Source organism: Zosterops lateralis, assembly GCF_965231275.1.
Source record: "Zosterops lateralis genome assembly, chromosome: 29".
Lineage (NCBI taxonomy): Eukaryota > Metazoa > Chordata > Aves > Passeriformes > Zosteropidae > Zosterops > Zosterops lateralis.
The window spans coordinates 5,262,757-5,275,701 of record NC_139789.1 but is presented as its reverse complement, the minus strand read 5'-3'; the positions used below and the strand labels follow the sequence as shown (position 1 = coordinate 5,275,701).

The 12,945-nt window shown below is 51.1% G+C and overlaps 1 protein-coding gene across 1 annotated transcript; it reads left to right on the top strand.

Annotated features, from left to right (window-relative positions):
• The first annotated feature begins 404 nt into the window (after positions 1 to 404).
• Positions 405 to 11,160, top strand: ZBTB7A (zinc finger and BTB domain containing 7A). The gene is made up of 2 exons (XM_083880008.1): positions 405 to 1,716; positions 7,892 to 11,160. Exons 1-2 carry the CDS (start codon positions 515 to 517, stop codon positions 8,367 to 8,369), a joined length of 1,680 nt encoding a protein of 559 aa, XP_083736134.1. The 5' UTR covers positions 405 to 514; the 3' UTR covers positions 8,370 to 11,160.
• The last annotated feature ends 1,785 nt before the right edge of the window (positions 11,161 to 12,945 follow it).

Sequence of the window (12,945 nt, the reverse complement as noted above, 5' to 3'; positions counted from 1 at the left end):
GGGGCTGGGTGATCCCAGCTCCCCCTGCCGAGGCTCGCTGCCCTGGCCTGGGGCTGTGCTAGTTCAGCTCTTCTCACCTGAGAGCACCTGGGCTTTTCTCTCCCTCCTCTTCCTCCTCCTCTTCCTCCTCCTCTTCCTCCTCCTCTTCCTCCTCTCCCTCCTCTCCCTCCTCTCCCTCCTCCTCTTCCTCCTCTTCCTCCTCTTCCTCCTCTTCCTCCTCTTCCTCCTCTTCCTCCTCTTCCTCCTCTCCCTCCTCTTCCTCCTCTCCCTCCTCTTCCTCCTCTTCCTCCTCTTCCTCCTCTTCCTCCTCTCCCTCCTCTCCCTCCTCCTCCTCCTCTCCCTCCTCCTCCTCCTCTCCCTCCTCTCCCTCCTCCTCCTCCTCCCCAGGTAAGCACAGGGAGAGGCACAGGGGACACTCACGGGCGCATCCCTGAGGAATTTGGGAATTCTGATCTCTCCAAGCTCTGACTCACATCCCTCCCCTCCTTTTCCCCCCCAGCCTTTACCGTGGACGATGGCGGGTGGCGTGGACGGCCCCATAGGGATCCCCTTCCCGGATCACAGCAGCGACATCCTCAGCAGCCTGAACGAGCAGAGGAACAACGGGCTGCTGTGCGACGTGGTCATCCTGGTGGAAGGCCAGGAGTTCCCCACCCACCGCTCCGTCCTGGCGGCGTGCAGCCAGTACTTCAAGAAGCTCTTCACCTCAGGGTTAGTGGTGGACCAGCAGAACGTGTATGAGATAGACTTTGTGAGCGCCGACGCGCTGTCGGCGCTGCTGGAGTTCGCCTACACCGCGACCCTCACCGTCAGCACTTCCAACGTCAACGACATCCTCAACGCCGCCACGCTGCTGGAGATCCCGGCCGTCAGGGATGTCTGCACCGATCTCCTGGAGAGGAAGATTCTGGCCAAAAACGACCAGATGGATACAGTAGATCAAATTGATCAGAGGAACCATCTCAGAGCAAAAGAGTACCTGGAGTTCTTCCAGAGCAACCCCGTGAACGGCCACCAAGGCAGCTTTCCGTGGACCAACACAGAGTTGAGAGACCTTCAGAGACTGAACTTCCGAGGCCAAGAGGAGGAGGAGGAGTCGAACTGCAACGGGCTGGACTTCTACTCGCAAGGCACCCCCAGCGAAAGACCAAAGGCAAGTGACTGTGACCCCGAGAGCAGCAACCCGGCCATGTGGCTGGACCGCGAGGACGAGGAGCAGCCGGTCAGCGCCGGGATGTTCTCCCCTTCCCAGAACGGACATTACAGCAGCCGCGGCTTGGCCACGCCGGGAGAGGAGGAAGGAGGAACCCCCCGGGGTCCTCTAGACCCGCAGGAGGCCGGGGATTCTCCCAGTTTCATCCCCACGGGCACGGAGACGGAGGATGACGGCAGGGAGGTGGATGACCTGGCCGCCAGCGCCCTCCTCCAGCAGATGATCAACTCGGTGGGGCGGCAGCAGCTGGGCGGCGACGACGACCGCAAGGACGAGGACGGGGTGATGGATTATTACTTGAAATATTTCGGCAGTTCCAGCGAGGGCGACGTGTACCCGTCCTGGTCGCAGAAGGTGGAGAAGAAGATCAGGGCGAAAGCATTCCAGAAGTGCCCCATCTGCGAGAAGGTGATCCAGGGCGCCGGGAAACTGCCGCGCCACATCCGCACCCACACCGGGGAGAAGCCCTACGAGTGCAACATCTGCAACGTCCGCTTCACCAGGTACGGGCCGGGCACGGGGCTGTGGGCACACCTGGGGGATTGGTACACACCTGGGGGATTGATACACACACCTGGGGCTGTACACACACCTGGGGATTGATACACACCTGGGGGATGCACACACACCTGGGGATTGATACACACCTGGGGGATTGATACACACACCTGGGGATTGATACACACACCTGGGGGATTGGTACACACACCTGGGGGATTGATACAGACACACCTGGGGGATGCACACACACCTGGGGATTGATACACACACACCTGGGGATTGATACACACCTGGGGGATGCACACACACCTGGGGGATTGATACACACCTGGGGATTGATACACACACCTGGGGGATGCACACACACCTGGGGGATTGATACACACCTGGGGATTGATACACACACACCTGGGGATTGATACACACCTGGGGGATTGATACACACCTGGGGATTGATACACACCTGGGGGATGCACACACACATGGGGGATTGATACACACCTGGGGATTGATACACACCTGGGGGATTCACACAAATCCCTGCACACACACCTGGGGGATTCACACAGACCTGGGGCTGTGCACACATCTGGGGGATGCACACACATCTGGGGGATTGACACACACACCTGGGGGATGCACACATATCTGGGGGATTGACACACACACCTGGGGGATGCACACGCACCTGGGGCTGCACACAGACCCAGGGGATTCACACAAATCCAGGGATTTTGCACAGCCCCAGAGGTTTCACCCAAACCCAGGGATTTCACACAAACCCAGGGGCTGCACACAGACCTGGGGCTGCACACAGACCTGGGGCTGTACACAGACCTGGGGGATTCACACAAATCCAGGGATTGCACATGAGCCCAGGGGTTGCACCCAAACCCAGAGGCTGCACACAAACTCAGAGGTTTCGTCCAAATCCAGGGATTTCACACAAACCTGAGGGCTGCACACAAACCCAGCCCTCCCCTCACCCCGGGATGATCCTGGGTGATTTTATCTCTCTGCTCAGCTCATTTCCATCCTGACAGGTGAGTTGGGCTTGGAGGCCAAACCTTTCCAGGGAGAAAACACTTTGGGGCTGTGACACTTGATCTCCATCCCAGGGGGCCCTGGCTCCATGGCCAGAGCCACCATCCCTCTGTCCTGACTCTCTGAGCTCTGCTGGAAACCCCCCATGGTGGGGAAACAGCTGCAGCCCTTGGTCTGTCCATTGTGGCCCAGGCAGGAGCTGGGGATTGTTTGGGAATGGTTGTGACAGGGCTGAGGTGATGGTTGGGTTGGAAGGAACTTGGAGCTGAAGAATCGTTTGGGAATGGTTTTGTGACAGGGCTGAGGTGATGGTTGGTTTGGAAGGAACTTGGAGCAGAGGAATTGTTTGGGAATGGCTCCATGGCAGGGCTGAGTAGAGGTGGTTGGTTTGGAAGGACATTGGAGCTGAAGAATCGTTTGGGAATGGTTTTGTGGCAGAGCTGAGGTGGTGGTGGTTGTGTTGGAAAGAGGTTGGGGCTGGAGAATCATTTGGGAATTGCTCTGTGACAGGGCCGAGGTGGTTGTGGTTGGTTTGGAAAGACATTAGATCCAGGGAATCATTTGGGAATGGCTCCATGGCAGGACATTGGCAGGGCTGGTTTGGAAGGAGGTTGGAGCTGGAGAATCATTTGGGAATGGTTTTGTGGCAGGGCTGAGGTGGTGGTGGTTGGTTTGGAAGGAGATTGGATCAAGGGAATCATTTAGGAATGGCTCCATGGCAGAGCTGAGTGGTGATGGTTGGTTTGGAAGGACATTGGAGCTGGAGAATAATTTGGGAATGTCTCCATGGCCGGGCTGAGTGGTGGTGGTTAGTTTGGAAGGACACTGGAGCAGTGAAATCATTTGGGAATGTCTCCATGGCAGGGCTGGGGTGGCTGTGGTTAATTTGGAAGGAGCTGGAGCCCACTGGTGCCCTTGGCAGCCCCGGTGCAGCTCCCGGGGGCGTTGCCCAGGGCCCTGTTCTAATCAGGGCTGCTCTGCCCCTCGCCCGGGCCGCGGCAGCGCCAAAGAAAGGGGACATTGTTTGCTTTGCTCCGGTTCACTCCAGTCCGTGCCCGGGCGGCGCCGCCTCCTCCCCCCGGGCCGGGCCGGGCTGGGCTGGGGAGAGGTCCCAGCCTGGGGAGGGGTCCCAGGCAGGATGGGGGTCCCAGCCTGGGGAGGGGTCCCAGCCTGGGGAGGGGTCCCAGGCAGGATGGGGGTCCCAGCCTGGGGAGGGGTCCCAGCCTGGGGAGGGGTCCCAGCCTGGGGAGGGGTCCCAGCCTGGAGCAGCCTGGCCCTGGCCCTGCTCTTTCCCCTTTCCCTGTTCCCTTTCCCTTCCCTTTCCCTTTCTCTGCCTGTTTCCTTCCCTTCCCAGCCTGTTCTCTGCCTGCTCCTCGCTGGGTCTGGGGCTGCTCCTTTTCCTTTCCCTGTTCCCTTTCCCTGTTCCCTGTTCCCTTTCCCTGCCTGCCCAGACATTCCCCCTGTGCCATTTCCCACAGCCCAGGCCGGCCTTTCCAGGCCCTTTGTGCTTTAGGGGGCTCCATCCCCATCCCATCCTTTGGGACCCCTGTGGGGTCACTGTGGGATGGGTCAGAATCACTGTGGGATCACTGTGGGATCCATGTGGGACCCCTTTGGGATTGGTGTGGGATCACTGGGACCCCTGTGGGATCCATGTGGGATCACTATGGGACCCCTGTGGGATCATTGTGGGACCCCTGTGGGACCCGTGTGGGATCACTGGGACCCCTGTAGGACCCTGTGGGACCCCGTGGTGTTCCTGGGCCGTGCCCGGGGCAGAGCCGTGTCCTGCCCGTTCCCGGTGCCGCGCCCAGCCCACGTTGGGCGCTGAGGAATGCAGATAATGGCCGGGGCAGGGTGCCAGCCCTGCCTCCCTCCTTCCCCCTGCCCCGGCCCTGCCACGCGGCACCTCCCTGTGCCGGGCCGGGGGCTGCTCCTGAGAGACCCCAGAGGGGTCCCATAGTGATCCCACCCAGCCCACAGCAACCCCACAGTGATCCCATAGTGATCCCACAGAGATCCCATAGTGATCCCATAGTGATCCCATAGTGATCCCAGCCCATCCCACAGCAATCCCACAGTGATCCCACAGTGATCCTGTAGTTATCCCACCCATCCCACAGAGATCCCATAGTGATCCCACAGAGATCCCACAGTGATCCCATAGTGATCCCATAGCGATCCCACAGTGATCCTGTAGTGATCCCACAGTGATCCTATAGTGACCCCACAGAGACCCCATAGTGATCCTATAGTGATCCCATAGCGATCCCATAGTGATTCCATAGTGATTCCGACCCATCCCACAGTGATCCCACAGCAACCCCATAGAGATCCCATAGCGATCCCACAGAGATCCCATAGTGATCCCACCCACCCCACAGTGATCCCACGGTGATCCCAGTGATCCCATAGTGATCCCATAGCGATCCCACAGTGACCCTGACCCATCCCACAGCAACCCCGCAGTGATCCCACAGTAATTCCAGTGATCCCACAGTGATCCCGATCCACCCCACAGTGATCCCACAGCAATCCCAACACATCTCACAGCAACCCTACAGCCACCCCACAGTGACCCCACAGTGATCCCACCCCCCCGGGCACTGCAGGACCTGGAGATGCCACAGGGTCCCCCCTTGGCCCTGCGAGAGGAGGGGGAGGCCCAGGGATTTTTGGGGAGGGGGAGTTGGTGGGGCAGGGCCACCTCAGCCCTTTTCCATCCTGTTCCCATTCCTTGGGATGATGATTTATTCCCATTCCTCGGGATGAGGGCCCTGTTCCCATTCCTCGGGATGAGGGCCCTGTTCCCTGTTTGCTCCTGGCACCTGTAAAAAAAGCTGCTTTTCCGACCCACCAGATTCCAACGAAATTAAATCCTCCTGCTTGTTCCCACAGCAGAGTTTGGGGCTGGAGGAGCCTGGACAGGGACAGGGGTAGGGATAGGGACAAGGGACATGGACGGGGAAAGGGACAGGGACAGGGACAGGGGACGGGGACAGGGATGGGACAGGGACAGGAATGGGACAGGGACAGGGGACAGGGACAGGGACAGAGACAGGGGACAGAGACAGGAGCTGTCGTGGCCATCGCTGTCCCCTGCCACGCCCCGAGCTCCGTTTCCCCCCTGATTTTATGATTCCTTTGCTTTCCTTCCCCATCCTCATCCCACGGTTGGGAAAATAAATCCCTTCCCCATTCCCGGGCAGGGATGGCGGCTCTGGGAGGGGGTTTTGGGGTGTTCCAGGAGGATCCTGGGCTGGGAGGGGGTTTTGGGGTGTGCCAGGAGGATCCTGGGCTGGGAGGGGGTTTTGGGGTGTGGCAGGAGGATCCTGGGCTGGGAGGGGGTTTTGGGGTGTGCCAGGAGGATCCTGGGCTGGGAGGGGGTTTTGGGGTGTTCCAGGAGGATCCTGGGCTGGGAGGGGGTTTTGGGGTGTGCCAGGAGGATCCTGGGCTGGGAGGGGGTTTTGGGGTGTGCCAGGAGGATCCTGGGCTGTTCCAGCGGGGTGGGGACCCGGCCCAGCCCTTCCCAGGGATTTTTGCTCCCTGTTGTTTCCTGGTTCCTCCACGGTCGCAGGAGGAGGAAAGAAAAGAGAGGGCGTGTGGTTATAAAATGATAAATTTTAATTTCACAAGCCCCGTTTTTGTGGAGCTGGACACGACTTTGGGGGTTTGATCCTTCTCCTGGAGCTTTAGGATTTTTGGGATCCTGTGGGAAGGGGAAGAACGTTCAGGGATGTGAGTGTCCCATCCAGGAATGGGGTGGATCCTCTCAGTCCTGCCCTGCCCGGGGGAGCCGGCCCCAAATGTGTGACCCCATAGCTGAGATCAGCCCTGGGCAGGGCGGGGTGGGACCCCATAGCCCTGCTGTGACCCCATAGCCCTGCTCAGACCCCATAGCCCTGCCCAGACCCCATAGCCCTGCTCAGATCCCATAGCCCTGCTCAGACCCCATAGCCCTGCTGTGACCCCATAGCCCTGCCCAGACCCCATAGCCCTGCCCAGACCCCATAGCCCTGCTCAGACCCCATAACCCTGCTCAGACCCCACATGGGGCAATGTGTGACCCCATAGCCCTGCTCAGACCCCATAACCCTGCTCAGACCCCACATGGGGCAATGTGTGACCCCATAGCCCTGCTCAGACCCCATAACCCTGCTCAGACCCCACATGGGGCAATGTGTGACCCCCATAGCCCTGCTGTGACCCCATAGCCCTGCTCAGACCTCATATGGAGCAATGTGTGACCCTATAACTGTGCTCAGATCCCATATGGGGCAACCTCACACCAGGTGCTGCTTTGCTCTGTTCCAGTGTCCAGCCCCATCCCACCTATCCCCAGCCCCATGCCAACCAAACCCCACCCTCCTCCCTCCCCCCTTTCCCCTCCTTTTCCCCTTTTCCTCTCTTCCCCCTATTCCCCTATTCCTCTTATTCCCCTATTTCCCCTTTTCCCCCTTTTCCCCCCATTCCTCCCTTTTCCCCTTTTTTCCCCCTTTTCCCCCCTATTCCCCCTATTCCTCCTATTCCCCTTTTCCACCCTTTTCCCCCTTCCCTCCTTTCCCCTTTTCCTCCCTTTCCAGCCCTTTTTCTCCCTTTTTTCCCCATTCCCTTTTCCCTCTTCTTCCTCTTTTTGCCCCCTTTCTCCCTATTCCCTCTATTGTCCTTTTACCCCCTTTTCTCCCTCTTCCCCTTTGCCTCCCTTTTCCCCCTTTTCCTCCTTCTTCCCCTCTTCCCCTTTTCCCCCCTTTTCCCCTTTTCCTCCCTTTTGCTCCCTTTCCCTCCTTTCCCCCCTTTTTCCCCCTATTCCCTTTTCCCTCTTTTTTCCCCCTATTCCCTCTATTGTCCTTTCCCCCCTTTTTCTCCCTTATTCCCTTATTCCCTTTTCCCCCTCTTTTCCCCCTATTCCCACCTCTCCCTAACTCCCTCCCCTTGTTCTCCTCTCGCAGGCAGGACAAGCTGAAGGTTCACACGCAGCAGCACATGGGGGAAAACCCCTTCTCCCTAACCCCTCACCCTGACCCTCATTCTCTCTGTCCCCTCGCAGGCAGGACAAGCTGATGGTGCACATGCAGAAACACACGGGGGAAAAGCCCTAATCCCTAACACCCTCCCCTTGTTCTCCCCTGGCAGGCAGGACAAGCTGAAGGTGCACATGCGGAAGCACACAGGTGAGAAGCCCTACCTGTGCCAGCAATGTGGCGCCGCCTTCGCCCACAACTACGACTTGAAGAACCACATGCGGGTGCACACGGGGCTGCGGCCGTACCAGTGCGACAGCTGCTGCAAGACTTTCGTCCGCTCCGACCACCTGCACCGGCACCTGAAAAAGGACGGATGCAACGGGATCCCGTCCAGGAGGGGCCGCAAGCCCAGGGTCAGGGAGGCCGGAGGGGGGACGGCGATGCCGCCGACGCCGACGGGGAGCGCGGAGGACGCGGCGGGAGGAGAGAGCCAGGAGTCGGAGGATGCGACGGCGGCGCAGGGAACGGAGCAGGAGCAGCAGCAGCAGCAGCACTTTGAGGAGAATTCCAATAACGAAGCGTCAGGATTGAATGTAGCAGCAGGAGGAGGAGGGTCTGATGAGGGTAACGCGCAAGGACTCTCCTAAAAAAAAAAAAAAATACCAAAAAAAAAAAATTATTATTATTAATTATATACAAACAAAACCCCCAACAGACAAACAGAAAAAAAAAAAAAACCACCTGAGAAAAAAAAAAAAAAAACCAACAAACAAACAGACAGAACGAGTCACAAAATCTAGTTAGTGTTTTTCTTCCTCCGATTTTTTTTTTTCTCTTTAGGAAAAAAAAAATATGTTTCTCTCCCGTCTTTTTTTTTTTTTAAGGAAAAAAAAGAGATATAAAAAAAAAAAAAAGAAAAAAAGATAAGAGAGATTATTATTATTATTATTGTATTAATTTTTGGGGTTTTTTTTTTTCCAATCTTCCCCATGGTAAAGTGGGGCTTCTCCCCCTGAGGATCCCTCGTAAGCCAAGGACCTTTTTTTGGAAAGGCAAAAAGCACCAAGGTGGGGATGGAAAGTGGCTCTGTGACATGGAAAAGAGCTTCCATGTAAAATCCAAAGCTTTATTTTGTGTCCAAAACACATCTTTAACAACAAAAACAAAAACAAAAAAATGGAAGAAAAAAAAAAAAAACTTATTTCAGAGAGAGATCTATTTAAGAAAAAAAAAAAGGAAAAAATAGAATTAAAAAAAAAAAAAGGAGTGGTAGGAGTCGGAAGGGCTGTGGCAGGGCGGGAATTTTGGTATTTTTTTGGGGGTTCCTTTCCCAGGAATTTGGGGTCAGGATTTTTTTTGGGGGGGGGGGTTTATTCCCCTCCCAGCCCTTTGTGCAAAGCTCAGTCGGGCAGTGAATGCTCCGGGTGGGGGAGCTGGAAAACTGCAGGAAAATTACCTAAAAAACCCCAAAAAAATCATGTAAGAGAGAGAGAGAGAAGAGCAGGCAGCAGGTTGGGCAGGGTTTGTGTTGGGCACCCGGGATTGGGGACAATGACACGGGGACAGCCCTGGGGACATTGGGGTGGGGACACTGAGATCATCCAGTCCTGGTGTTTCCCATCCCTTTGTCCCCAAATCTGTCCCCAAATCTGTCCCCAAATGTCCCCAAATCTGTCCCCAAATCTGTCCCCAAATGTCCCCAAATCTGTCCCCAAATCTGTCCCCAAATGTCCCCAAATCTGTCCCCAAATCTGTCCCCAAATGTCCCCAACCCCCGCGGTGCCCTGGAAGTGCCTGAGTTCAGCCCAGCCCCCCCCGTTGCCGGTAAAATTTGGGGCTGGGGGTTCCCAAATCCTCCTCCCCAAATCCTCCTCCCCATTTTTATTTTTCCTTCTTTTTTTTCCCCCCCACCCAGGGAATTTTTATTTTTATTTTTTTCCTTCTCCCACCCAGTGAAATATTTTTATTCTCTTTTTTTTTTTTTTTTCTGCCCAGCACGGCCCTGAAAACGCCTCCAAAATTCCTTTTTTTTTTTTATTTTTAATAAAAATAAAAGTTCTTTTGGGGTCTCCCCCCTAAAGGAGCTGGAGGCCTTTGGGAAGGGAGGGAGGAGAAATTTGGTTTTTCCTCCCCTCCCCTGCCCCATTTTCCCAAAAAAAATAAAATGAAATAAAATAAATCAAATATATATAAATATATATATATATATATCTCTAGAGATGTTCTATGGCTGGAGAGGCGGGTCCCGACCCTCGGGGGGGGTTAAAAAAAAATATATATATAAAAAAAAAAAAGGCACCTTTGAGTTGGTCACCTGTTTTTCTAAAATGCACATTTTTAAATGCTTAAAAAAAAAAAAAGAAAAAAATAGTAAAAAAAAAAAAAAATCAGAGAGATTTTAAGCCCTTTTTATTTTTAAAGCACTTTTTAGGATTTTCTTCCTTTTATTTTGATTTTTTTTCTTTTTTTTGTTGTTGTTGTTGTTGTCGGGTCTTTTTCTTTTTTTTTTTTTTTTCCGGGTTTTTTTTTTCTTTTTTTTTTTTTTTTTTTGTGTTTTTACTTTTAAAAATTGAAAAAAAGCAAAAGCAGGTTTTTGGCCGAATGTATTTTTGGAGTGTGTGCTGGGGGGGGTGGGATTGAGGGGAGAGATGGATGTTTATTTAATGCAGAAAAAAAAAACCAACAAAAAAAAAAAAAGCAATAAAAAATTCCAAAAAAAAAAATTTAAAAAAAAAAGCTTAAAAAATAATAATAAATAAAAAAAAAACTATTAAAAAAAAAAGAAAACAAAGAAGTCTTAGCACTTTGCGATGGAACGGGTACTTTGAGCTCACTTTATCTTAATTTAAAAAAAAAAAACAAAAAAAAGCAAAATTCAAGATGTTTACAAGTCTAAAAAAAAAAAAAAAACTTTAAAAAAAAAAATATATGACTTCTACGGAGAGAAAAAAAAATAAAAAAAAAAAAAAACAAAGAAAGCCTAAATTTATTTTTGTAAGAAAAAAAAAAATGTGTATATATATATATATATTTAACAAAAAAAAAAAAACTTAGAAAAAAAAAATATATATACAAATATAGGCAAGAAAATCCAAGTGAGATTATTGGAGGATGGGAGGAAGATGCTAATTAGGTTCTGTGACCTGCCCTGACCCTCGGGAATTTTAAATTTTAAATAGAAAAAAGAAAAATATTAAAAAAAAAAAAAATAAATATAAATCCATAGAAGCTTGAATTTTTTTAGGCAGGAAAAAATCCTGGGGGAGCCTTGAGGAGGTTCCTTGGGTTTTGGGGTGTTTTTGGGTTTTTTTTGTAGAAATAATTTTAATTTTTTGGGTTTTTTTTTTTTTTTAAAGCCGGTGCAGGTGCGGAGGGGGAGGGGTCCCACTGGGGGAGGGAAAATTGGGGTTTGGGAGGGGAAATTGGGATTTAGGGAGGGGAATTGGGATTTGGGCAGAGAAATTGGGATTTAGGGAGGAAAAATTGGGATTTGGGCAGAGAAATTGGGATTTAGGGAGGGGAATTGGGATTTGGAGAGAAATTGGGATTTAGGTGGAAAAATCAGGATTTGGGGAGGAAAAATTGGGATTTGGGGAGGGAAATTGGGGTTTGGGAGGAAAAATTGGGATCTAGAAAGGGAAACTGGGATCAGAGCAGGGAAATTGGGATCTGGAGAGAGAAATTGGGATTTGGGGAGGAAAAAAACTGGGATCTGGGCAGGGAAATAGGGGTTTGGACAGGGAAATTGGGACTTGGGAAGAGAAATTGGGATTTAGGGAGGGGAATTGGGATCAGGGCAGAGAAATTGGCATCTGGGCTGGGAAATTGGGATTTGGGAAGGAAAAATTGGGATTTGGACAGGGAAATTGGGATCTGAGCAGGGAAATTTGGATTTGGGCAGGGAAATTGGGATCCTGGACAGGAAAATTGAGATTTGGGCTGGGAAATTGGGATCTGAGGAGGAAAAACTGGGCTCTGAGCTGGGAAATCCCTGTGGATCCACATCCCCCTCCCTGAGCAGGAAATTTGGGATTTGGGCAGCGAATCCCATCAGGAAGGAACCAGATCCCGGTTGGAATTTGGGGAGCTCCGACCCTCCGGCAGCAGCACCGGCTGAAATTATTTTATTATTATTATTTTTATTTTTATTTTTATTTTTTGGGGGGAAATATGCAAAGAAAATTCCGTGTGGGTTTGTAAATAGAGATTTGTGTTGTGCTCTTGGGGTTGTGGTGGCTCCTCTTGTCCTGGTTTTTTTATTTTTGGATATTTTTATTTTTCCCCCCTGGGATTTATTTTTTTTTTTTTCCTTTGGATTTTTTTTTCCACCCTTTTTGCTGCTTTTTCTTTCCCCCCTTTTTTTTCCCAATCCTAAAGGAATTTTGGGGGAAGCAGCACCAGGAGGGGGTGAAGTGGATGGAGAGAAAATGGGGAAAAAAATAAAATAAAAGGTGAGGGAAGGAAAAAATAAAAAAAAAAAAGAAGGAAAAAAAAAAAAAGGGGGAAAAGGAAATTGGAGGGGAAAAATAAAAGAGAGAAAATAAGGGAAAGAAAAGAAAGAAAAATGAGAAATGAAAAAAGGAAAAAACAGGGTGGGAAAATGAGAAAAAAAGGAATAAATTCTGGGGGGGAGGGACAAGGGGAGAGGAAAAAAAAAAGGAAAGAAAAGGAGGAAAAAAGGTAAAAATACAAAGGAAAAAGAGCACAAAGAGGAAAAGGAGAGAGGAGCAGACTCAGGATTTTGTCCCCACTGGCAACACTTTAGCACAAAGTGAAATTTGCACTAAAATCAAAAAAAAAAGCAAAAAAAACTTTAAAAAAAAGCTCCAAACTCCCCAAAAAATCCCCCTGTCCCGTCGCCTTAAACCCCCACCCCAAAATCCCCTTCCCGTAGCTCAGCATATTTTTATTTTTTTTTTTTTTTGTCTTTTTAATTTAATTTTAGGGGTTTAATTTAAATTTTTTTTAGAATTTTTTGAATTCCAGGTTGGGATGAAAAGTGTTGCCAAAGAAAGTGCTGAGTTACGGTGGGGAAAGACAGAGAGAGGAATAATAATAGCAATTATTATTAATAATAATAATAAATGATGAAATAATAAAATTTGGATCCAAGCCAAGCTAGAGGGGAAAATAGGGAGGAAAAACAAAAAAAAAAAAGGATTTTTTTTTAATTTAAAAGAGGAAAAAATAAATTTGTGTGTCCTCCCCTCACCCTTTTCCCAC

Bases quoted from the DNA above. Each gene is read 5' to 3' on its own strand.
- ZBTB7A (XM_083880008.1), top strand. From the start codon at position 515: ATGGCGGGTGGCGTGGACGGCCCCATAGGGATCCCCTTCCCGGATCAC. The intron at 1,717-7,891 runs GTACGGGCCGGG...CTCCCCTGGCAG, and splicing joins TGCAACGTCCGCTTCACCAG to GCAGGACAAGCTGAAGGTGC.